General features: G+C 44.7%; 1 protein-coding gene across 5 annotated transcripts in view; it reads right to left on the bottom strand.

The window, feature by feature from the left end:
* NFX1 (nuclear transcription factor, X-box binding 1) overlaps positions 1-24,353 on the bottom strand; it is a 226,272-nt gene that overhangs the window by 65,302 nt on the left and 136,617 nt on the right. For 3 of the 5 annotated variants that reach the window (XM_043508487.1, XM_043508490.1, XM_038392949.2), the window contains 4 exons: positions 11,327-11,446; positions 10,347-10,426; positions 9,648-9,878; positions 2,649-2,722 (listed from right to left, as the gene is read on the bottom strand). In XM_043508487.1, coding sequence (XP_043364422.1) covers positions 2,649-2,722; positions 9,648-9,878; positions 10,347-10,426; positions 11,327-11,446 — 505 coding nt within the window. Of the gene's footprint in view, positions 1-2,648; positions 2,723-9,647; positions 9,879-10,346; positions 10,427-11,326; positions 11,447-20,846; positions 20,917-24,353 lie in introns of all 5 variants that reach the window. The other 2 variants (XM_043508486.1, XM_043508488.1) reach the window with 1 other exon arrangement.

The following is a 24,353-nucleotide window of genomic DNA, read 5'->3' as shown; positions in this document are numbered from 1 at the left end:
AGCTCACGAAAGCTTATGCTCTAATAAATTTGTTAGTCTCTAAGGTGCCACAAGTACTCCTTTTCTTTTCACACCAGATCGAGACTCCTTTTCATCTGGGCCTGAGAACTTTCTGTGATGAGCCAGTTGTTGCGATACGGATAAACCTGTACACCTTGACTCCTCAGGTAAGCGGCCACTGGCGCCATGCACTTTATGAATACTCTCGGGGCAGATGAGAGGCCGAAGAGTAGTGCTGTGAATTGGAAATCGCGCTAGCCCACCACAAAGCAGAGAAACTGTCTGTGTCTCCAAGGAGGGGATAATGGAGGCTAGGGAGACCATGCGAAACTTCAACTCCTTGTTGAGATGACACAGGTCCAGAATGGAACTTAGGCCCTACTTTTGCCTTTGGAATTAGGAAATACGAGTAATAGAACCCTTTCCCCCTCATGTCTTGAGCTACCTCCTCTACTGTCCCCAGGTGCAGGAGGATTCCCACATCCTGAACAAGAAGTTGCTTGCGAGAATGGTACGTGAAGAGGGACAGGGAAGAGGGGGAGGGGTCTGAAAACTGTAGGGTGTAGCCCAAAAATAGTATGCTGAGCACCCAGCAGGGATCATGCCAACAGGAAGGGATATAGGCAGTTGAAACAAACTGGGGGGGAGGGGCAGATCCTGGAAATCGACTGGGGCGCCATCCTCATGCGCACCAACAAAATGCCTTCCTCGAGCCCCTTTGATGTCTTGCTTGACCAGACTGGGCAGGCGAATGAGAGGATGAGGGACCATGGTGCTTAAACTTCGTCTCTCTCCTTTCTTTTGTCGGTGCCCTGTTGAGGGGGCCCCAGAACGTGGGTAGGAGGCGGCAGCTGGAACTGCTTTTTTCAGCTTGCAGCATGTAAAGGCCTAGCGAATGCAAGGTGGCCTAAGAGAGTCCTTCAGACCATGCAGCCTCACATCTCTCTGCTCCTCCTCTCGGGGCATCTTGCTTTGTAGCTAGTCCATGTAGCTTTGGGAGAGGTAAGGCCTGTCTCCCTCTCGGCTGACCTGTCTCTGTTGTCAGCAACCTCTGAGGTGGAGTAGCCCTCTTATTCACTGCCTCTTCCTGTGGCAGATTTCTGTTTTTAAGCTCCCCCCTTTTCCAGGCAGAACAAGTCTTACAGGTTGCCTCATTAATGCTGAACAGGCCCGGAACAGCTCGTTAGTCTCCTCTCCAACAGAGTGAGGGCATGTCCCTTCACACCCTGTCAGGATGCTAAAAAATGTCTTTCCAATTTACATAAATTGATTTATAAATCTCTTTGGACCAGTATATTTTCTCTTATATTCTTTCCAGATGAGAAGAGTGTATTATTATTATATGTCTCCTTACCTGTTAAAGGCATGTGTATAATATTGTCAAAGTATTCCTTCATCAGTTTCATAGAATAGGAGTCACTCAGTAACAAACCACTAGATATTCAGATAATTTCAGTTTCTTGTCCCTATTAATCAGTTAATGTCAAATTGATGCATGCTTTGATAATGTCACTGTTCTGGCTTTGGTATGGGTTATTTTGTCTATTAAAGTGTTGGTGATAAAGGTAACAGTTGCTGATAGTTTTTGCAGTGTGAGAATGGAATGTGTAATCTTTTCCTTGTATATTATATTCTCTCCAACTACCAGTCCAATGCCACAACTAAAAACATGTGGAAGATGATCCTGTGTTCCTTCAAGGAAGCAACTGCGATCACTAAGACAGATGACTCTGGCATGTAACACACCATTCTGGACAGTGATCCATTATAAAAAGCTGGGGCCCTGATTCAACACATAATCTTTAGCATATGAGTAGTTTCATTGAAGTTAATGGGACTAATCAAACAATGTTCGGCACACGCTTGCACCTTTTTAGTGGTCTATGTGACACATACTGTATTATGAAGTACAGGGAAGGGCCCTGCAGCCTGTTCCAACAGCTTGATGGAGACTTGACCTACATGACGACTGGGAACTACATGCTCCTCTTTCTGAAGACTGCAAAGGCATCTAGCTTTTCCATACACTTTAGAAATCTCTTCCCCATGTATTTTAGGTACTCTGAGACCTGGCAGTGAGGGAAGAAGCCACACAGACACAATTTGCACCCCTTTATTTTTCAGGCCTTTGTCATGGTCTTGAAAGGAAGAGAAAAGAGTGCTGCCCAGCAGTAATTGTACCTTAGGATTTAAAAAAGTTCCCAATCTCCTGTTTTTTCCAATGTAATCCAAATGTAAATAAATAAGAGAAAGAAGAAATTTAGAAGTAATTTAGAGCCAAGATCGTTGTTATAAATGAAGACCTCTAGTCTGCATCTAAATAGCTCTGGATGACAACAACTCTGTAGAATTCCAGGGATGGGAGATCCTAGCCCTGATATGCAACCAAAGTTCTGCTCTACCTCCAATCAACAATGACAGAAGGAATATCTTTCAGTATATACTGGTGAGCATATAACTTCAGAAGAATAGGAATGGTAAAAAAGAACTATAGGGTAGCTCATTTAATTTGGGAAAAGTGTATATAACAGGGCAGGTGAATCTAATAGGTTACCATATAAAAGTCAAACTCAAAAACCCTAACTTTGATGAACTGTAGAAGAAAGTAAGTCGAGAAAAGGACAAGGAATAAAATAACCAGTACAAACCTTTGATATGTACTAGATGCTTCTGAGCAAATCATACTCTCCTTTCTTCTGCCACATTCACACTGAAGATCAACCTGTTATGCCATGAAAGCAGTAAATCAATTTTTTCTCCTTATTTGTAACAAATACACTGGAAATCTAGTCTTCCAAAACATTATACTGACTTAATAAAATGCTAATATTGAAAACTTATGTCTTTTTTATTTTTACTAAAAATTCAATTGATTTCTGTATATAGTTTCTATGGTAGACATGAGCTAAAGAAAGAAAAGAAAGATTACTTACCTTCTGTAACTGGAGTTTTTCTTCAAGATGTGTGGTCCCTATGCGTATTTCACTGTGGGTACACATGCGCCCCATGTGACCAAGACTGAAGATTCTTGCTAGTGGCATCTGTTGGTCCGTGCCTGCATTCTTGCTTGCCTCATGCTCTGACCCGAGGGCATAAGAGGCGGTACAGACCAACTATCTTTCCACTTCCTTCTCTACCATATATTGTCCATGCTTTGTAGCACAAGGGAAGGAGGACAGGTAATGGAACATAGAGAGGGACCATATATTGCAAAGAACTCTGGTTATAGAAGGTAGGTAAGCATTCTTTCTTCGAGTGCTGGTCCCTATGTGTATTTCCCTGTGGGTGACTGACAAATAGTAGTCAAGAAGAAGGGGTGCGTGAGATGGTATTGAGGATCGAAGGACCATGGTCCCAAAGGATGCAACAGCTGAGGTGGTGTGCACCAGGGTGCAGACTCCTGTGATGGTATGAACAGCACTTCGTGTGGCTGCTTTACATAAGTCAACAAGAGATACGCCCTTAAATGAAGCTACTGAAGCAGCATTTGCTCTGGTGGAGTGGGCCCTCACTCTGTGCAGTGGAGGAGTTTTCAGTAACTGGTAACAGAGCAAGGTACACCCCGATATCCACTTCATCTTTACAATGAGATCGCTTGCCTTCTCATGAGTTCTGCAATGCCAACAAAGAGCCTAAAGGATTTTGTTCTTTGAAGATACAATACCAATGCCTAAGACACATCCAAGGAATGGAGTCTCTGTTCCTCATTGGTGGTATGAGGCTTAGGGACAAACACAGGTAAGCTTATGGACTGATTCATGCAGAAATTGGAGACTACTCTGGGGACAAATTTAGGGTGGAGTCTTTTGGAAACCTTATCTTTATGGGATATTGTTTAAGGTGGATTGGCTATGAGAGCCCCCAATTTGCTTACCTTTCTAGCTGAAGTGATGGCACCAGAATGGTTTGAATAAACCTTTCAAAAAGCAACCAGTAACTGGATGCATGAAGATGGATCAGTTGCTGATTGAAGGGTGGCAGGAACTGATCACTGCCAGATGAATGCATAGCAAGCTAATGGAAAGCCTGGAGGATTTCAAGGTCAGTAGACAGTCCAAAATAGTAGGAATATTCATTTCCCCTTAGGACATGAGATAGTGTACGGCCCAACCATAGAATCTTTTCCACTTAACGAAGAAACACTTGCTGGTGGACTCTTTCCAGCTGTTACTAAGAATGACTAACAGCTGCCAAACATTTCTACTCTAGGTTTGATGCCTGTCTAAATACTGCACTGTGAGGTGAAGCTGTCCCTGGATCTGGATGTCTGAGCCTGCTCTTGTCCTGATTCAGGATATCTCGGAAAGGTTGAATGCTGACTGGCGGATGGGATGACAGCTGAAGAACGGGAAACCAAAATTGTCTTGGCCACCTGGTAGTGATGATGATTGCCGCATCCTCCCAGGTCTTCCCGAGGATTTGAAGTAAGAGTGGGATGGTGGGAAAGGAGTACATCAGACTGCCTGACCATGAGATTAGAAGGGCATCATCTCTGGAATTCTGTCCCTTTGCCCCCTTGAGCAGCACATTGTTTGTTGTCCTGCAACACAAACAGGTCTAGAAATGGGGATCCCTATTGTTGGAATATGTATCCTACCACTGAGTCATGAATCTCCCAATTGTGTTCTGTCGAAAAGTGGCAGCTAAGGCTTTCTATTAGAGTATTCTGTATTCCAGAAAAGTGTACTGCTGACAGCATAATTTGATGATGAATACACCAATTATTGGTGGACCATCTCTATACAAAGGGGTGCAGATCTTGCTCCCCCTGCTCTTTGCTTGTTCATATAGAACAGTATTTCCCAAATTTGGGACGCCGCTTGTTCAGGGAAAGTCCCTGGAGGGCCGGGCTGGTTTGTTTACCTGCTGCGTCTGCAAGTTCGGCCGATTGCGACTCCCACTGGCCACGGTTTGCCGCTGCAGGCCAATGAGGGCTGCGGGAAGTGGCCAGTGGGAGCCGCGATTGGCCGAACCTGCGGACATGGCAAATAAACAAACTGGTCCGGCCCGCCAGGGGCTTTCCCTGAACAAGAGGCGTCCCAAGTTTGGGAAACAATGATATAGAATACAGTCATGTTGTCCATTACCTGAACATGTTTGGAGAGGATAAATGGTAAGAACCATATGCAGGCCTTCTGAACTGCTTTCAGTTCCAGGAGATTTATATCAGAGGGGTAGCCATGTTAGTCTGTATCTACAAAAACGAGGAGTCCAGTGGCACCTTAAAGACTAACAGATTTATATGCATCCTTAACTCATGAGGGGTCAATGTTCCTTGTACTGTGTGTTTGTTCAGATGAGAGCTCCAGCCTTTGAGATAGGCATCTGCCATCAATATCTTCTGAAGAGTAGGGAGTGAGGGAACTCCCATGCACAGCTGTTGTTTGTCCTGCCACCAAGCTACAGAGTCGTGTACACTGTGAATGATCAGAACAAAACTTGTCCAGGCAGTGCTTACTTGGCATGTAAACTGTCTGAAGCCAGGCTTGTAGGCAGCAGAGTTTTAATCTTGCAAATGGGGTCACAAGTGCAAGATGCCATGTGACCCAGGAAGATGAGGCATGTCTGAATCAATGTCAGTGGACTCTTTCTGAGCTTATTAATCAGAATGTTCATGAGCCTGTCCATGGGGAAATAAGCTCTGGCTCTGAGTAAGTCTAGAGTTGCTCCGATGAAATCTACGGTCTGTGTTGGAGTTTAAGAGGACTCTTCTACACTTATGCAGATTCCTAGAGATGTTCGGAGAGTGAGTAAGGATGAGATTGATGAGGGTGCCTTCTGATAAGACTTTCCCATAAGAAAGATATGGATATGGGCTATTGAGTTCTGCTACTACTGAATATGGATATGGACGGAAGCGTGCTGCTGCTACTGAAAGCATATTTATGAATACTCTGGGTGTTGTTGCTAATTCTAAAGGGAAGCACCCTGTATTGAGAGTGGTTTGTACCTACCATTGAGGAACCTCCTGTGGGACAGAAAAATGTCTATGTGGAAATAGGCACCCTTGATGTCAAGAGTTGTGAATCATTTGTTTCTGTTCAGACAGGATTACTGATGCCAGAATGACAATTCTGAATCTTAATTTTCAGACAAAGAAACTGAAGTGATGGATGTCTAACTTGGGTCTCTCTGTTTTCTTGGGAATCATGAAATATTTGGAATAAAAATGGTTTCCCTCGTGCTGAGGTGGCACCTGCTCTATGGACCCTTGATGAAGTAGAGAGTGTACTTTCTATAAGAGTGCTCTCTCATGAGAGTGGTACCTGAAAAGGGAGAGGGAAGGGGATTTTGGAGGGGGAGGGGAAAGGAACCATTGTGTAATCAAAGCAGATGACATAGAAGACCCTTCCGTCTGCTGTGCTTGCCATATATGGAAAAATTGGGCCAGTCAGCCACCAAATCGAATTTCAGGGGTGGGAGAACATGGCCTCTGGGTGAGTTGGCTGCTCTCAGAGGTCCTGTATTTCTTGACTGATAGTTGAGGGTGGAGTCTGGAAGGAGCAGCATTCTGCTTGGGTCTTTGCACACTCTGTTTCTTTTGTGGCAGTTTGTACCCTTTCCAATGGTAGAGGGGCTGAGCTGGTGGTCTAGGTTTGTAGGATTATTTGCTATATTTCCTTCTGAGAGCTGGTCTATATAAACCCAGGGAACAGAGGGTTACCTTCAAGTCTTTTAATGGGTAATGACTCATCAGTCTTTTGGCTGAATAAGTTGTCTCCTTCAACTGCAAGTTCTCCACAGTGGCCTGGACTTTTCTGGGGAATCCTGAGGAGTGAAGCCAGTTTTATCCTCACACCACAATGCTGGTAGCCACTGATCTAGAAGCTGTATCAGCCAAATCTACTGCTGCCTGGAGGGATGATCTAGCCACCAGTCTACCTTATACAATAAAGTGCCTGGAATTGTCCCCCTAATGAAGGCAGAGCACTTGTCTCTAAACTCCTAAAACTTGGAATAGTTGGCAAAATGATACTTTTCCAAAAGCACTTGGATACTGGCTACGTGGAACTGCAAGCTTGTTGATGAAAATTCCCTCCTTCCTAAAAGGTCCAGACATTTCACTTCCTTTTCTGAAGGGGCAGATCTGCTTTGCTGTTATCTACTCCTTTGTGTGGCAGCTTGCACCACAAGCAGTTTGAGGCATGATGGAGTAAAAAAAGAACTCTGCTCCATTAGATGGGACAAATATATTTTCTCTGCCCTCTTACATGTAGGTGCACATATAGTTGGAGTATGCCACACCACCTGGGCTGTCTCTAGGATAGACTCATTCACTGGGTTGATCATCTTACTCCATCCAACACTCTGGAGAATATCCAGCAATTTGTGGGATAACTCCCTCCTCCTGAGGGAATCATCTCAGCCGCCCTTAATAGGCTCCTGGAACCATCTGTGGTCCTCTGATGGAGAAGGTAATGACACAGCGACCACTCTGTTACGAAAGGAAGATGATATACCCGATGGGATGGGTGGTACCACAAGATCCAGTTCTTCTCCCCCCTTCTTCCATGGGTTCTAGAAGGAGTTCAGGCTGGTCTCTTGTGGAACGGGGGGGTTGGGGGGGAATGATGTGATTCTCTATGTGACTGCACTGACTCTGGATAACGGGTAAATGGGTTCCATGGTCCCCACTATGGACAGTGATAAGGATCCATTATGGGTTGTGGTAGTTCCGAAGGCATGACCAATAGTCCTGGTGAGGTATGCCACCTTATGGTCTAGTGGAGGAACCCAGGAGGTCTGGATCCTGTGTCTGGGGTAACCTACCTCAGTGGGGGTTATGATGGTCTTTGCTCAACATTGGACACTTCCAATGAAAATGTGGGGTCCATTTCTAATGGCGGTGCCCTTGGTATCATTGATGGTGGATGGTAGCAGAGAAGGATCTCTGTCCCTGTAGCAATCCTGCACCAAAGTTGTCAACATCTCCATGTTGAGAACCAGTGCTGAAATGATGGAAGAATGTGGACTGGACTAGATAGTGAGATGCTCAGTAGTGATATACTTCTTTCCAAATGGAGGATGATGGTACTTGTCTTCTCATACTTGAGAGGGTGTAGGAAGTCTTTTGGAAGTCTTAGATTCCAAATGCAAACATGACAGTACCATCAGTGCATATAGTTCTTAGACTTCTTTGGTAGTGGAGGTCGAGACTCATGGCATTTCTCTTTGCTCAGTACCGATGGCAAAGTGGTAATGACCAGAGAAGTGTTAGTCTTCTGAGCCTCAGAATAAGTATGGTGGGTCTTTGGGGATTTGGAACCAGAGCATGATGATTCAAATGATAGCTGGGGAGGGGACTTAGAGGAAGAGTATTCTCTCGAGCATAGAGATTGCTTCTCTTGAGTGGAGGAGTCCTTAACTGTATTCCTATTCACCCAGGTATCAAAAATGATGGTAACTGGGGACGTGCTTTGACCAATATACGGGAGGGCTGTCTGGCCTACATCAGACTAAGGTCTCATTAGGCTCAGAATACATTTTATTGAGCAGGCAAAGTCCTGCACCTGGCAGGTCCAGCTAGGAAAGGAGCAGTAAATACTGTACATGGAGAAATATATTTCTCCCAGGCAGCATAGACACCTCTGATGATTTACTGACCGGGAAGGCTCATGGACAGGAGAGGCAGTTTTTGACTCCCAGTACTCCCAACATAGCTCAGTCTTCATGCTGGGAAGAGGGTGGAGATATAGGATTGGGGGAAAGCCTCTAAAGGGGAAAAAGGGCTCGCCATTCCCTAACTAATTATACTAAAATAATACACTATCTAATAAAAAATATTTTAAAACTATTTACAGATAAAGTTGAAGGAAGAACTCCGAGGACACTAGAGTGTTCCGTCTCAGACCACGCAGCAGTAAGAAGGAATTAGAGAGGTGGCTGGCTGCATTGTCTCTTACAATGTAGGTTCAGAGCACGAGGAGAACAAGAATGCAGCTACGGACCAATGGACACTAGTAGCAAGATCTTCCAATCTCAGGCTCATCAAACATATATACTCACAGTAGAATATACATAAGGACCAGCACTCGAAGAACCACCATTTTTATTGAGAGATTTGGGTGGTTATTTTGTTTACATCTACTACAGTGAAATATATACAGTTTGATTTTCCCTGCTTCTGAGCAAAGATCAGATGATGTGGGTGTGTGAAGGAGTCTGTTCTATGTGGTTGCTCCCAGCAGGCTGCTCTATGTTACGTCACTAGCTTAATGTCACTATGATTTTATATCAAGCGAGGACAGATACAACTCTCCTCTGCCACATTTCCCTATCCATACCAAATCCCCACAAGCAATAGAGAGCTAGCTTATGCAGGAGCAAAAAGTGAATGGATCACGTTTGAGGAACTGGGACAAATATTTAACAGATAGAAATCTGGCAGGTACATTTGCTCAAACTACTAGCCATTCTAATAGTGGCAATTTTGAAAAACAAAACAACCATAAAATACATAATGATTTATCACATATTAATATAATAATTCATATCAAAACTTGCATACTGATAGTATGCATTATATTTAAAGTTTCAATATCAGTATTTTAATTTTATTTTTTTTATAATCTTTCATTATTGACTGAAACCTGTTAGTGTACAATTTGTCTGCCTGTGAATTATGTTCTGTGTTTCAGAGCCATCACCTTTGTGTTGCAAGAAGTTGTAGGACAAGGTAAAGACGGATGGCACGGAGCCATACAGGGATGATTACAGTATAGTCTCAGACTAGTACATGGCTGTTTGCACTCTTCATCTATGAGACACACCCCTTTGTGACAAATCCTTTTACATTTGTGCATTCCGCATTTTAACGTTTGATTGCAGCGAAGACCACAAGAGATGTCAGTAAGATGACAGGGAATATTGTTCCGCAGCTGGAAAGGAAAAAAGACATTATAACTAACAGTGAATGTGTTATTGTAAAGTATGTATTCTCAGATACTTTTAATCATGTTCATATTTTAATATAGCATAGATTTTTAGAAGAAAATTATCTATGGTTTTGCACTAAGCTCTTTGCAATCTATTTTAAACACAAACCTGAGTGTGTGTGTGTGTGTATATGTTATACCTGAAAATACTGGATCAAGTCTGTACACATGTGGTCTAAAGAAAGCAAAACTGCATCTCATCATTTTAAACTGCATGAAACAGTGTACTTACAAACACCATCAGCATAGTTTCTGTGGGTATCAATTTTGTGGCTACTTGGGGAGTAGTCTTAGAGAAGCAAATATCCAGTCACAAAGTAACATAGTTTAGAAATAACAGTCCACATAAAGCTATCGCTCATTTGTAATTAAAAATGTCACTGTAATTTGCTCAATAGCAGCCACACTTACTTCATGCTTGCCCATACACCATTTTTGAGTGAGGTATGTACAGGGTGGGCACTTCTCTTCACTATGACACGTATGGTACACTGCAGACATAGGAATATAAAATCAGGAAACAATTCTTAAATACTTTAGTTCACTCAGACATTTTATATTACAGAGTCTTTTATATTCTTATTTATTCTTTCAGAACCACACAATTAATGTTTGTGTGGTATTCTATTATGTTTAAATTTTTTAACATCAGGATGACATGTTAGCTGCATAGCCATTCCTTCCTTCCTGGAGTTCATGTGCTGAACGGTAGGACATTTTGAGTATTAGCTTTAAGAGCAGTGGTTTTCAACCTATGGTCCTTGGACCATCAGGGAGTCCGCAGACTACGTCTAAGATTTCCAAAGTGTCTGCAAATGAAAAAAGGTTGAAAACCACTGTTCTAGAGCATGGCATAAGAAAGCATTTGTCAGTAATTTGATCAATTTGTTCTGTACTATGCTTTGTATCAATTTTCTGCAGCTATATTACTAATTATAGTAGTCCCAAATAATAAAATGAGATATTACAGTTCTGTGAAGACACATTTTTCTCATTTTTTACAAAAAGTGGGTGGGTGAGATTCTGTGGCCTGCGTTGTGCAGGAGGTTGGACTAGATGATCAGAATGGTCCCTTCTGACCTTAGTATCTATGAATCTATGAAAAGGGGAGGTCACCATGTGCTTACTTTTCAGAATATAGTATTTAATCTCAAGGTTAAAATGAGATTTGATTATTTGAATGGCTAAAAAATTCTTCAGAAATTTTGGATGGTGTGTAAAACCCCAACATTTTACTTGGAAAAAAAGTACCATTATATTCATGGAAAGGAAAGATTTAAATATACCTAATCTGGTTCATTTTTTGAACACCAAACAATAAATCTGAGAACACAGAAAAATGTAGACACTGGACAATTTAAAAAAGTTATGTGGGCGTACCTATGACTTACCTGGATGATCACATTCATGTGGTCTGGTACAGGAGTTTTTACATTCTGGTGGCTGAGTACCACAAGGAACAGGAGGATAAATTACCGACTCACCACAGTAACAAGTTAGTTCATCAAAACCTGACAAAGCAAAACAAACCGAACAACTAATAAACAGAGTTGAAGTTTAGTCACGTGGGATTAAGTTTTGGGTTGCTTAAAAAAAAAACAAAACCACAAATGTTTTAACAAGTTCATATTAGAGATTCTATTTAGCATAAAGCACCCTAAAAGCCAGAACTCCTACATCATAAAAAAAATTACCTTGGTTAAAAAAAAATCCAGTTTAAGAAAGTTAAAGCAACAATAAAAAAATAAGAAATTATGTAACAAATGGGGAAAAAAAGAAAAATTGTAATTAATACAAATCAGTTAAAATATAGGCAATTGATATTAGAAGTTAAAGGTATCAATATATCTATGGCCAATATGGTTAAAAATCAGTAAGAAAGGGTTTTAAAAAAAATCAGGAACAAAACATGTCAGCAATGATATAGATCCATTACTAGATGAAGATAAAACTGAATAAGGAAGTACACAATACAAACGTGTTCAATAAATATTTCTGTTCTGTATTTGGAGTCAACCTGGATAATGACAGGTTTCAGAGTAGTAGCCGTGTTAGTCTGTATTCGCAAAAAGAAAAGGAGTACTTGTGGCACCTTAGAGACTAACAAATTTATTAGAGCATAAGCTTTCGTGAGCTGTAGCTAATAAATTTGTTAGTCTCTAAGCTGGATAATGTATTCATACTATATAATGACGACGTCCTTTTTAATCCAACAGTAACTAAAGGGCATGTTACACAGCAGCTACTAAAGTTAAAAAAATTTTAAATGGCAGGTCCTTTAAATTAGCAGAACTTGCACCCAAGAGTTTAAAAGTGTTAGTAGGAGTGCTCTCCAGACTGTTAATATTACCTTTTTAATAAATCTTAGAAAAAACTGGTCACAGGAAAATAGGCCCTGAACAAAAATTTTAAGTATTGTACTCATGTTAAGACCTAAGGCAAAAGGGAGAGGCTAAGGGGAGTATGAGTAGCAGTTGCAGAACCTGTGATTTGATTTGACGTAGTGAGTGTATGTTTGACCTGTTTGTCTCTCTAAGGGCCATGTGACTGGGGATCTTGACCCTTTGTTCAGGCTATGTGATTGAAGTCTGAGCTGTTAATCCTCCCGTGTGGCAAAGTTCCTCTGCTGCCTTGGTTGGTCCTGCGCTTATTGGCGATTTTCTCACCTCAGAGGTTCACGGCAGCCCTCAGTTTGGCCACTTTCGTGGCTCAAATTTGCTGTTCACTCAGTTAGCCTCATCACTGGCCAGCATAGGGAAAGGAAGAAGAACAATCCCTGCAGTCTCTGCTGATCCACCAAGTGGATCGGGGAACAGGCCAGAGACCTTCCCCTCTGGTGGATCCCACAGTCCAGTTCAACTCCTCCGGTATCAAGTAGGGAATTGGGGGGATGGAGGGATAGGAGGAACCTGGACCCGCCCTCTACTCCGGGTTCCCGCCCAGGGCCCTGTGGATTGCAGCTGTCTACAGTGGCTCCTCTAACAGCTGTGTGACAGCTACAACTCTACTTCCCCATGCCCTCCTCCCAACACCTTCTTTATTCTCACCACAGGACCTTCCTCCTGATGTCTGATAATGCTTGTACTCCTCAGTTCTCCAGCAGTATGCCTTCTTACTCTCAGCTCCTAGTACTTCTCATTCCCAGCTCCTCACACATGCACCACAAACTGAAGTGAGCTCCTTTTTAAACCCAGGTGACCTGATTAGCATGCCTTAATTGATTCTAGCAGCTTCTTGATTGGCTGCAGGTGTTCTAATCAGGCTGTCTGCCTTAATTGTTTCAGGAAAGTTCCTGATTGTTCTGGAACCTTCCCTGTTACCTTACTCAAGGAAAAGGGACCTACTTAACCTGGGGCTAATATATTTGCCTTCTATCACACTCCTGTAGCCATCTGGCCTGACCCTGTCACATATCCCCTCCCGCTCAACACCACGGGGTTGGGCAACTTGGGACATCAGGCAATGTACCCATGACTAGCCATCTGCATTACCATGGTGGCTTCCAGCCTGGTTGTTGTATGGTGTATTGGAAAAGTTGTAGGGACAGGAACCATCTAGTCACCCTTGCGTTCTTCTCTTTATTTCGCTGCATCCACTGGAGGGGTGCACGGTTGGTCACAAGGATAAACCATCATCCCAGAAGGTAATAACATAGTGTTTCCATGGCCCATTTCACAGCTAGGCACTCTTTCAACCACGGCATACTTCTGCTCTCTCGGGAGGAGTTTCCTGCTGCGGTAGAGGATTGGGTGTTCTTCATCTCTGACCATCTGCGATAGGACAGCTCCCAATCCTACTTCAGATGCATCTGTCTGTAAAATGAATTCTTTGTTGAAGTCTGGGGCTACAAGCATGGGGTTACCGCAGAGGGCTGTATGTAGATCCATGAATGCTTTCTCTGAGGCATCTGTCCACTTCACCATGTCCAGATCCCAGGCTTTTATCAGGTCTGTCAGGGGACTCGCTCTGCTAGCAAAATGGGGAATAAATCGTCAGTTGTACCGCACCACACCCAGGAATGCCCCGGACTTGCTTTTTCCAATTAGGCCAGGGCCAATTTTGGATAGCCTCTAGTTTGTTTAGTTTGGGCTTGACCATGCCCCTTCCTACAAGGTAGCCAAGGTATTTAGCCTCGGCTAGCTCTATAGCACACTTGGCTGGGTTGGCTATGAGGCCAGCCCGTCTTAGTGTGTCCAGAACTGCTTCCACCTTTTCCAAGTGGGTTTCCCAGTTGGGGGTGTGAATAATCACATCATCCAGGTATGCCGCTGCATAACTGGTATGGGGCAGTAGGAGTTTGTCCATAAGACGCTGGAAGGTGGCAGGTGCCCCATGCAGTCCAGAAGGAACAACAGTATATTGAAACAGACCCTCTGGGGTAGAGAATGCCCTTTTTTCTTTCATATCTTTGGCAAGGGGAATCTGCCAGTATCCCTTTGTTAAATCAAGGGTGGTCAAAAATCGGGCATTGCCAGGCAGTCAACTAACTCATTGGGATGGGGTATGCATCTAATTTGGATCTCTCATTCAGCTGGCGAAAGTCATTACAAAACCTAGTGGTGCCATTGGTTTGGACACCAACACAATCGGGCTTGACCACTGACTGTGGGATTCTTCGATGACTCCCAGCTCCAACATCCTTTTTACCTCTGCCTTGATCTCCTCCCTTTTTGCTGCTGGGACCCGATAGGGCCTTAAAATTACTTTTGCCCCAGGGTCTGTGATAATGTGGTGATATGCTTCAGTGGTCCGAACTGGTTTGGTTGAAAACACATCCTGGTATTGGTTGATCATCTCAGTTACCTCCTTCTTCTGGTTTGGTGTCAGATCAGTGGACATCCTGATCTGCTCCTGCATGTTATTTCCCTGGATTGGGGTCTCTTGGGCCACTACACACGCCTCTCGTTGGTGCCAAGGCTTTAAGAGGTTAATGTGATAAATTTGTTCTTGTTTCCGGCGTCCTTGTAAGTTATTCCCCCCACAGGTTCAACCATCTCATAGGGCCCCGCCATTGGGCCAAAAGCTTGCTTTCTGCCATGAGTACCAACACCATCACCCGATTCCCCGGTTGGAACCGTCAGACTTTTGCCTGGCGATTGTAATGGGTATGCTGAGCCTCCTTCGCCTTTTCCAAATGTTCCCGTACAATGGGGTGACCCGGGCTATCCGTTGTTGCATCTGCAACACATGGTCAATTATATTTCTCTCCTCATTGGGTTCCTCTTCCCAGATTTCTTTTGCAATATCTAGTATGCCACGGGGGTAGTGTCCGTATAATAACTCAAAAGAGGAAAACCCAGTTGAGGCCTGAGGTACCTCCCGGATTGCGAACGTAAGGTAGGGTAGTAGGGTGTCCCAATCCTTCCCGTCCCAACTTACCACTTTCCTTATCATTGCCTTGAGGGTTTGGTGAAACCTTTCTACCAGCCCATCGGTCTGCGGATGATAGACAGAAGTTCTCAGGGTATGGATATGGAGCAGCATACAGAGGTCCTTCATTAGCTTCAACATAAATGGGGTACCTTGGTCTGTTAATATCTCCTCTGGTAGCCCCACTCAGACAAAGATCCCCACCAACTCTTTAGCTATCCTTTTAGAGGCTGTATTTTGCAGGGGGATGGCTTCTGGGTAGCGAGTAGCATAATCCAGAATGAGAAGTATATATTGGTGGCCCCGGGCTGTCTTCTCCGGGGGTCCCACTAGGTCCATGGGTATTCCCTTGAAGGGGACCTCTATGATGGGAAGGGGTACTAAAGGTGCCCTCAAGTGGGGACAGGGACTGTGCAGCTGGCACTCTGGGCAGAATGCACAGTACCTCCGCACTTCTTCATGTACTCCGGGTCAGAAGAATCGTCGCAGGACCTGTGCCAGGATCTTCTCTACCCCCAAATGACCCCCCAAAAAGATGACTATGGTTAAGACTTAATACAGCATTCTGGAGTTTTTGAGGTACTAGGATCTGCTGTACCTTCTGCCCCTGTACTGGTGCAACCTGGTATAAGAGATTCTTCTTCATTATGAAATAGGGTCCTGGTCCCTGGGTTTTCACTTCAACAGGGACCCCATCTATTTCGGTCACCTCCTTCCTAACGTTGTTGTACCTTGAGTCTTCAGCCTGGTCCAGTCCAAAATTTCCTCTCCCCAGGTTAATCTGCCCAAGATCTAGGGGGCCAGTCTCTGTGCCCTCTACTGGTTCAGAGGCGTTAGGGTATGCGTCAGACTCGGGTGCTTCTCCCTCCTGGGTGGCCTCCTTTTCAGCTGATCCGGTCCGCCTACATACAAGAGCGACATACATACAGACAGCCCCCCAATCTGAAGCAAATACTCACCAGCAGCCACACAACAGAACCACTAACCCAGGAACCTATCCTTGCAAAAAAGCCCGTTGCCAACTCTGTCCACATATCTATTCAGGGGACACCATCATAGGGCCTAATCACATCAGCCACACTATCAGAGGCTCGTTCACCTGCACATCTACCAATGTGATATATGCCAACAATGCCCTTCTGCCATGTACATTGGCCAAACTGGACAGTCTCTATGTAAAAAAATAAATGGACACAACTCAGACGTCAAGAATTATAACATTCAAAAACCAGTTGGAGAACACTTCAATCTCTCCGGTCACTCGATTACAGACCTGAGGGTGGCTATCCTTCAACAAAAAAACTTCAAAACCAGACTCCAACGAGAGACTGCTAAATTGGAATTAATTTGCAAACTGGATACAATTAACTTAGGCTTGAATAGAGACTGGGAATGGATGAATCATTACACAAAGTAAAACTATTTCCCCATGTTATTTCTCCCCCCCCACCCCACCCCCCACCATTCCTCAGATGTTCTAGTTAACTGCTGGAAATAGCCTACCTTGCTTGTCACCATCAAAGGTTCCTCCTCCCCCCCCCCGCTGGTGATGGCTTATCTTAAGTGATCACTCTCCTTACAGTATGTATGATAAAACCCATTGTTTCATGTTCATGTGTGTGTGTGTATATCAATCTCCCCTCTGTATTTTCCCCCAAATGCATCCGATGAAGTGAGCTGTAGCTCACAAAAGCTTATGCTCAAATAAATTTGTTAGTCTCAAAGGTGCCACAAGTACTCCTTTTCTTTTTGCGAATACAGACTAACACGGCTGCTACTCAAACCTCTGGCTTTGGGTCAGTATTTGGGTTCCAAAGGCCTTAGCTGCCCTCCTTTCCCTTTTCAACTTTCTACTCTGTCTGGGAGTGGAAAACAAATCTGGGGATATTTCAGAGAAGACTGGGGGTTGACAGTCTAGTGTGGATGCCTCACTGACTTCAGGGTTTCCCCCTTTCTCCAATTCCCTTACTGGGAGTAAGTCTCCAAACCCTGGGAAGTCTCTCCCTATGAGCACCAGGTATGGGAGTTTAGGGACTACACTTACTGCTACCTCAGTAGTATTCCCCTGAAACTCAATTTTTACTGGGATGATTGGGTAATAACCAACTGTCCCATGGACGCATGTTATCCCCATATGCTTACCCCACAGCAGCTGACTATGCTTCACGAGCTTCCCTGAGACAAGCATGATAACACTCCCCAAATCAACCAATGCCGTGGTCTCTACCCAATTTAGCTTCACTGGTCTGGTGTACATATGTGGGGTTAGTGAGACCCCCGCAATGTAGATCAGGGAGCATGGGTCTGCCCAGTTCCCCAGGTTACACTGCATAGGCTCCTCATCATTGGGACACTGTGCAGCTATGTGCCCCCACTCCCCGCAGGCGTAACATCTGTAGGGAGCCCTAGGCATTCCCCGGTCTCTTGGTTTGGGCAGTCTAACATCACAATCCTCTTCCCCCTCAGTGCTCTGACGTTTTATGGCTTCTGGTGGGCCTTCAGCCCCTCTCTTTTTCCACCTGGCCTCTCCTGGTGGCCCAGTCACCCGAGCACTAGGGCTTGGTGCTGCTAGTTTAACGCAGGGTGCTTCTTCCTTAACTGGTCGGGTCAGCTCCCTTGCTGTCCTTCGCCTCTCTACCAGTGCGACAACCTCGTCATAGGTGGAGAGTTCATTCTGGCTGACCCAGGCGCGAAGGTCTGGCAGTAGTCCTCTCATGTACCGGTCAATGATCAGAACCTCTAGTATCTCCTCCGGACTCCAGGACTCAGTTCGCAACCACTTTCGTGTGAGATCGATGAAGTCAAACAATTAGGACCGCGGGGTTTTGTTTTCCTGGTACTTCCACTCATGATACCGCTGGGCCCGCACTGCGGTCGTTACCCCAGATCTGGCCAGGATCTCTGCTTTCAGCTGGGGGTAGTCTGCTTCAGCTTCTTCAGGCAGATCATAGTAGGCCTTCTGGACCTCTCCACACAGGAATGGGGGGAGGATGCCAGACCACTGATCTTGAGGCCAGGCCTCCTGTAGGGCTGTCCTCTCAAAGGCCAGGAGATATGCCTCTATGTCATCCTCCCCCGTCATTTTCTGCAGCCAATTGCTGGCCCGTATGATCCGCGTCCCATCATGGCCGTGGTTGATCTCTGTAAGGGCCTTCCTTCACTTGATTTACCAGTTCCCGCAACATAGCCCAGACTTGAGCAGCCTGGTCCATCAGCAGGCGATTAGTCTCTTGCTGCAGCCGCACTGCCTCCTGTTGGGTGGCTGCCTGGATACGGGTAGCCTACTGCTGGGCAGCCGTGGCTTGTATCAGTGCCCGCACTACCTCCTCCATTGTGGTGAAAAAAAAAATAAAGCATCTTTCTCTCTCATTTTTTTTTTAAACAAACCACCACCACCATCATCTCCTTTTTCCGCCATGCTTTGCACACCAAATCCCACCCCTGACACCAGTTGTGACAAAGTTCCTCTGCTGCCTTAGTGGGTCCTGCGCTTATTTGCGGATTTTCTCGCCTCAGAGGTTCACGGCAGCCCTCACTTTGGCCACTTTCGTGGCTCAAATCTGCTGTTCACTCAGCCTCATCACTGGCCAGAATGGGGAAAGGAAGAAAAACAATCCCCGCAGTCTCTGCTGATCCACCTAGTGGATCAGGAAACAGGCCAGAGACCTTCCCCTCTTGTGGAACCCACAGTCCAGTTCAACTCCTCCGGTATCAAGTAGGGAGTTGGGGGGATGGAGAGATGGAGGGGAACTCGGGCCTGCCCTCTACTCCAGTTTCCAGCCGAGGGGCCTGTGGATTGCAGTCGTCTCCAGTGGCTCCTGTAAAAGCTGCGTGACAGCTACAACTCCCTGGGCTACTTCCCCATGGCCTCCTCGAAACACCTTCTTTATTCTCACCACAGGACCTTTCTCCTGATGTCTGATAATGATTGTACTCCTCAATTCTCCAGCAGTATGCTTCTCACTCTCAGCTCCTAGTGCCTCTTGCTCCCAGCTCCTCACACGCGCACCACAAACTGAAGTGGGCCCCTTTTTAAACCCAGGTGTCCTGATTAGCCTGCCTTAATTGATTCTAGCAGCTTCTTGATTGGCTGCAAGTGTTCTAATCAGGCTGTCTGCCTTAATTGTTTCTGGAAAGTTCCTGATTGTTCTGGAACCTTCCCTGTTACCTTACCCAGGGAAAAGGGACCTACTTAACCTGGGGATAATGTATCTGCCTTCTATCACTCTCCTGTAGCCATCTGGCCCGACCCTGTCACACCAGTTAACAAGGAATCATACTGACCTGCTATGCTAGGTATATAAAATAGTTGCAAAACAAACTCCTGAGTGGGGAAACACCACATGTTAACGGGAGTCTGAGGCCAGGCCTACACTACCCGCTGGATCAGCGGGTAGTGATCCATCTATTGGAGATCGATTTATCTAGACGTGATAAATTGATCCCCCAAGCGCTCTCCCATTGACTCCTGTACTCCACCGCTGCAAGAGGTGCAAGCGGAGTCAATGGGGGAGTGCCAGCAGTCGACTCACTGCTGTGAAGATGCCGCAGTAAGTCGATCTAAGAATGTCGACTTCAGCTACGGTAGTCTCGTAGCTGAAGTTGCATATCTTAGATCAATCCCAACCTCAGTATAGACCAGGCCTGAGTGTAGGAGCTTTTTCTCCAGGTACAATTCTACATAAGCAATGATGTTGACCAATGATGGAACAGTTATTATGACACATCCCTTACAAGCCAAATTTTGTTTCCTCCCTGTCGACAGAAGAGGCTTTCTGTGCATAAAGTCCAAGTTGATGGCTGCATTAGAGAAAAAGATCGGTCGTCTTGGTGTGTAGCTGATAAGTACTATGAGAAAGACAGAAGAATTACTGGACAACTGACGGCAGCACCACCGCAGATCCACTAGAGAATGAATTGGTTTTAAGGGAACATGAGAGAGTGGAAAATAGAAAGGATAATCAGAAGACAGACATTCATCCAATTTATGTCAAGCAAAGAAAGAGAAGCAAGAAAGATTCTATACAGACAGAAGCTAAGACATTCTCTCCTGCTTCTGACTTTGTAGAAAGTCTTTTGCTGCTTTTCCCCTTCCTTAGAAAACTGATATCAAATTACTTTGACAAGATCTTAAACAAGACTACAATTCTGGTTGATACAAGTTCATCAAGTACATTCCATATGTGGATTTTGGCTATGACCAGAAGGGAATGAAGGGGATGCAGGAGAGAGACTGAGGGGGATCCAGAGAAATGCACAAAGGGAAGTTACCTACCTTTATAACTGGAGTTTTTTGAGATGCATGGTCCCCATCTATATACCACTGTAGGTATACAAGTGCCGGAGACCAGAGAATTCTTGCAAGCTGTGTCTGTTGGTCTATGCCCAAGCCCCTGCTATCCTCATCTCCGTACTGAGGGTATAAAGAATGAGGCAGGGCAGACCAACTGGCTCTTCTGTTCCTTTGTCTATGGCAAAGCCAGTCATGATCTAAAGCAGAGAAGGAGAGTGGGTAGCGGAATACAGATAGGGACCACATACCTTGAAGAACTCCAGTTACTTCCCTTTCTTCAAGTGCATATTCTACTGTGGGTGACTGACAAAATAGTACCTAGAGAAGAGAAGGGTGCAAGGATGTTTGTAGAACCACTGCCACAAATTATGCGTCAGCGGACCAGTCTTGGATCAAGGCATAATGTCCTGTGAATGTGTAGATGGAACTCCATGTAACTGCACTGCAAATATCAAGCAGGGATACCTCTTGAAGTGATGCCTCTTATGCATATGAGCCCATACGGGGAGGGAGTTGTGTCAACTATAGAGTACGATACAGCCAGAGACCCACTTAGAGATTCTCTGGGAGAATACAGCTTGACCTTGAACTTGTTCTGTTATGGCAACCAACAGTCTAGGAGTATGTCTACATTGCAATTAAGCACCCACAGTTGGCCCGGTCAGCTGACTTGGGCTCAGGCTATGGGACTGTCTAATTGCTGTGTAGATGTTTGGACTCGGCCTTGAACCCTGGGACCCTCCAGCTTCACAGGGTCACAGAGCCAGGGCTCCAGCCCAAGCACAAACATCTACACCACGAATTAAACAACCCTGTAGCTGAGTCCGTTGACAAGGGCCAACAACAGGTGTTTAACTGCAGTGTAGACATACCCTAGGAGGCTTTCTGATCTGTTTTGTTTTCAGAAGGTAAAAATCACACATCAATGAAATGAAGAATCCTCTCCTTGCCAGAGGCATGGGGCTTCAGGGGAAAAAAACCAAACCCTCTCCCCCCCCCCCCCCCAAAACAGGTAGGTAAACTAGCCAATGTGAAATTCCTAAATTAAATTTAGGAGGGAATTTTGGGTGTAGTCATAGCAAAACTTTGTCCTCATGGAATATTGCATATGTGACGTTGCATTCCATATGTTTTATGGAAATATGCTTATAAGTATGAATATGATATAACTGGAATATGCCTTAGGAATATCTCTTGTAGTTGTCAGTGCCCCTACTTCACTTACCCTTCTGGCCAAGGTGATAGCAATGAGGAATGCTACCTTCATCAGGAGGTAAAACATGGAACACACAGCTAGTTGTTCAAAGAGTGATTTAGTGGAGTGTCAAAAGTACTAAGTTAAGGTCACATTGAAGGTTTTGTTTGTTTACTGGTGGAAAGGTTCTCATCAGGCCTTCCAAGAATTTGGTTACTGGCTGGGTAAAGATCTGATGGCAGGTGACACATGCTGATTGCCACCAGGTGAACTCGCAGTGAATTAAGGGAAAGAACTGATGCCTTCATAGTAAGTCTAAAACAGTGGGACTATCTGCTGTCTCTGAAGATGTATGCTTTTGCCAGGCCCAGATAGAGAAATGTTTCCACTTAGCTAGGTAGCATTTTCTGGTGGAGTCATTTCTGCTATTATTAAGAAAGGTTGCATGACTTCACAGCAGGTACTTTCTAGGCTTGACACCCATCCAAATGCCAAGCCATGAGATGAAGTGCTTTGAGTCAAGAGATTTGGAAAGGATTGCATGCTGATTGTTGGATGGGGTGACATTGTAGGAGGCTTAGAAACCAGAACTGTCTGGGCCATTTGGGAGCAATGAGGATGACTTGTGCTTTGTCTTGGGCTAAATCTTCTATAGAACCTGAGCTGGTATCATGATGGGAAGGTAGACATAGCTCAAGTAATCTGACCAGGTCAGAAGGAGAATATTGCCTCCGGAGTGCTTTTCTTGAGCTCCCCTGGAGAAGTACATGTTGCATTTCCTGTTTGCCTGCCCGAAATGGGGGTTCCCCACTGAGTGAAAATACTGTTCACTACTGGCTTAGGCTGTCTTCCAATTAATTCTGGATTTCTGGAGAGTACACTGCCAATAGGGTAATATGATTTTTGATCCACCAGTTCCATAAGGTGAGAGCTTCTACACACAGGGGGATGGCTCTCACTCAGCCCTGTTTATGGTGAAACTGGATGAACGGTAGAAAGGCTATACAAACTTCCTGGACTGCCTGGAAGACTGATGTGCATTTTGGGCTCTCAAGGCATCCAAGTCCCTGCACCACCTGACTGTTCACATGAGGTCCCCAGCCTATCATGGAGTAATGTAATGTAATGATCATCTTTTCAGGTGTGGGGCTAGGAAAGGAATACCTACACACACTTACTCAGGATTTTTCCACCAATTAATGAGGTCCTCAACCTGGTAGGAAGTCACTATGGTGTTCATTCTGTGACTGGTTGGTGTATATACTGTTTGGAACTAAGTCTGCGGGCAATGGAAGTGGAGACTGGTAAATAGTGTAATATAAGTCCATGATGCATTCCGGGAGAGAAAGGAAAGTCTGAAATTATGTTCAAGAGGCACACATTACCTGGTCTATCACATTACTCATGGTGTGAAATCTATCCATCGGGAGATAAACCCTCACCCTGACTGAATTGAAGATTGCCCCTATAAATTCTGAAGTCTTAGTTGGAATCAGGGTAGATTTTTTCATGTTCACACAGACTCCTAGGGATGAGAGAAGGTGACGCAGAGATGATGTTGATGTAAGGGCTTTCTCATGTGTCCTTTCAACAAGATGCCAATAGTCTAAATATACGAAAATGGTGAAGCTGCTGCATCTGAACTGTGCTACTACTACTAGAAACAATTTGAGGAAGATGTTGGGTGTGGTTGCTAGGCCAAATGAGAGTACCCTGTATTGGTACTGGTCAGGACCCACCATAAACCTGACAGAAATCTTGTGTGGAAGGGGTCAATGTCCACATGGAAGTATGCATCTTTCATATTGAAAGCTGTGCTTCTTTTGAGGGATGAAAATATTTATGCCAGTGTAACCATATGGAATTTTAGTTTGCAAATTTAAAAAAAAAAAAAAAAAAGACAGAGTTGGTGCAGATGGAGAGTAGGGTCTCCACCCTCCCTTCTTTTTGGGAACTAGTAAATGTCTCTAAGGAGGGATTCTACCTCTGGGCAAAGGATCTCCTCATGAGAATGGTCTCAAAGAAGGATGGGGAAGGACATTTTGGATGGGGGTAAGAAGAGAAACATATTGGTATAGACAGAATGGATGATATTCAGCACCCAACTTGTCCACTGTTATTGCACTCCAGTTGTGGAGAAAGAGCTACCAAAGCATATGTGAGGATTGGGTAGAGATGGTATCAGTAGTATCTTTTGCCTGGGGAATAAGGTTGGATTGAGGTGACGGATGTGTAGAGTGTAGGTATCGTGGCTTTTGTGTACACTGCCATTCACAAAGAGATTCATAGAATCACTGATGGCAAAATGGTTGAGGCACAGCTCTTGTTTTGCCAGGATGCTCGTGGATCTTTGGGGCAGGTGTATATATATACACCCAGAAAATGGAGGGTTGCCCTGAAGTCCTATAGTGAGTGCAAAGACTCCTCAGTCTTTTTGTTGAAAAGGTTGGTCTTGAAGGGCAAATGCTCCACTGTGTTCTAGTTTCTCAAAAAATGCTGGATACCAACCTGCCTTCATCAATAAGGGCTTGAAATTGAGCCATGTCTTGCTTGGGGAAAT

This window comes from Dermochelys coriacea, chromosome 2 (assembly GCF_009764565.3).
Source record: "Dermochelys coriacea isolate rDerCor1 chromosome 2, rDerCor1.pri.v4, whole genome shotgun sequence".
NCBI lineage: Eukaryota > Metazoa > Chordata > Testudines > Dermochelyidae > Dermochelys > Dermochelys coriacea.
Note: the sequence above shows the minus strand (reverse complement) of the source record. Positions and strands in the feature narration are given on the sequence as shown.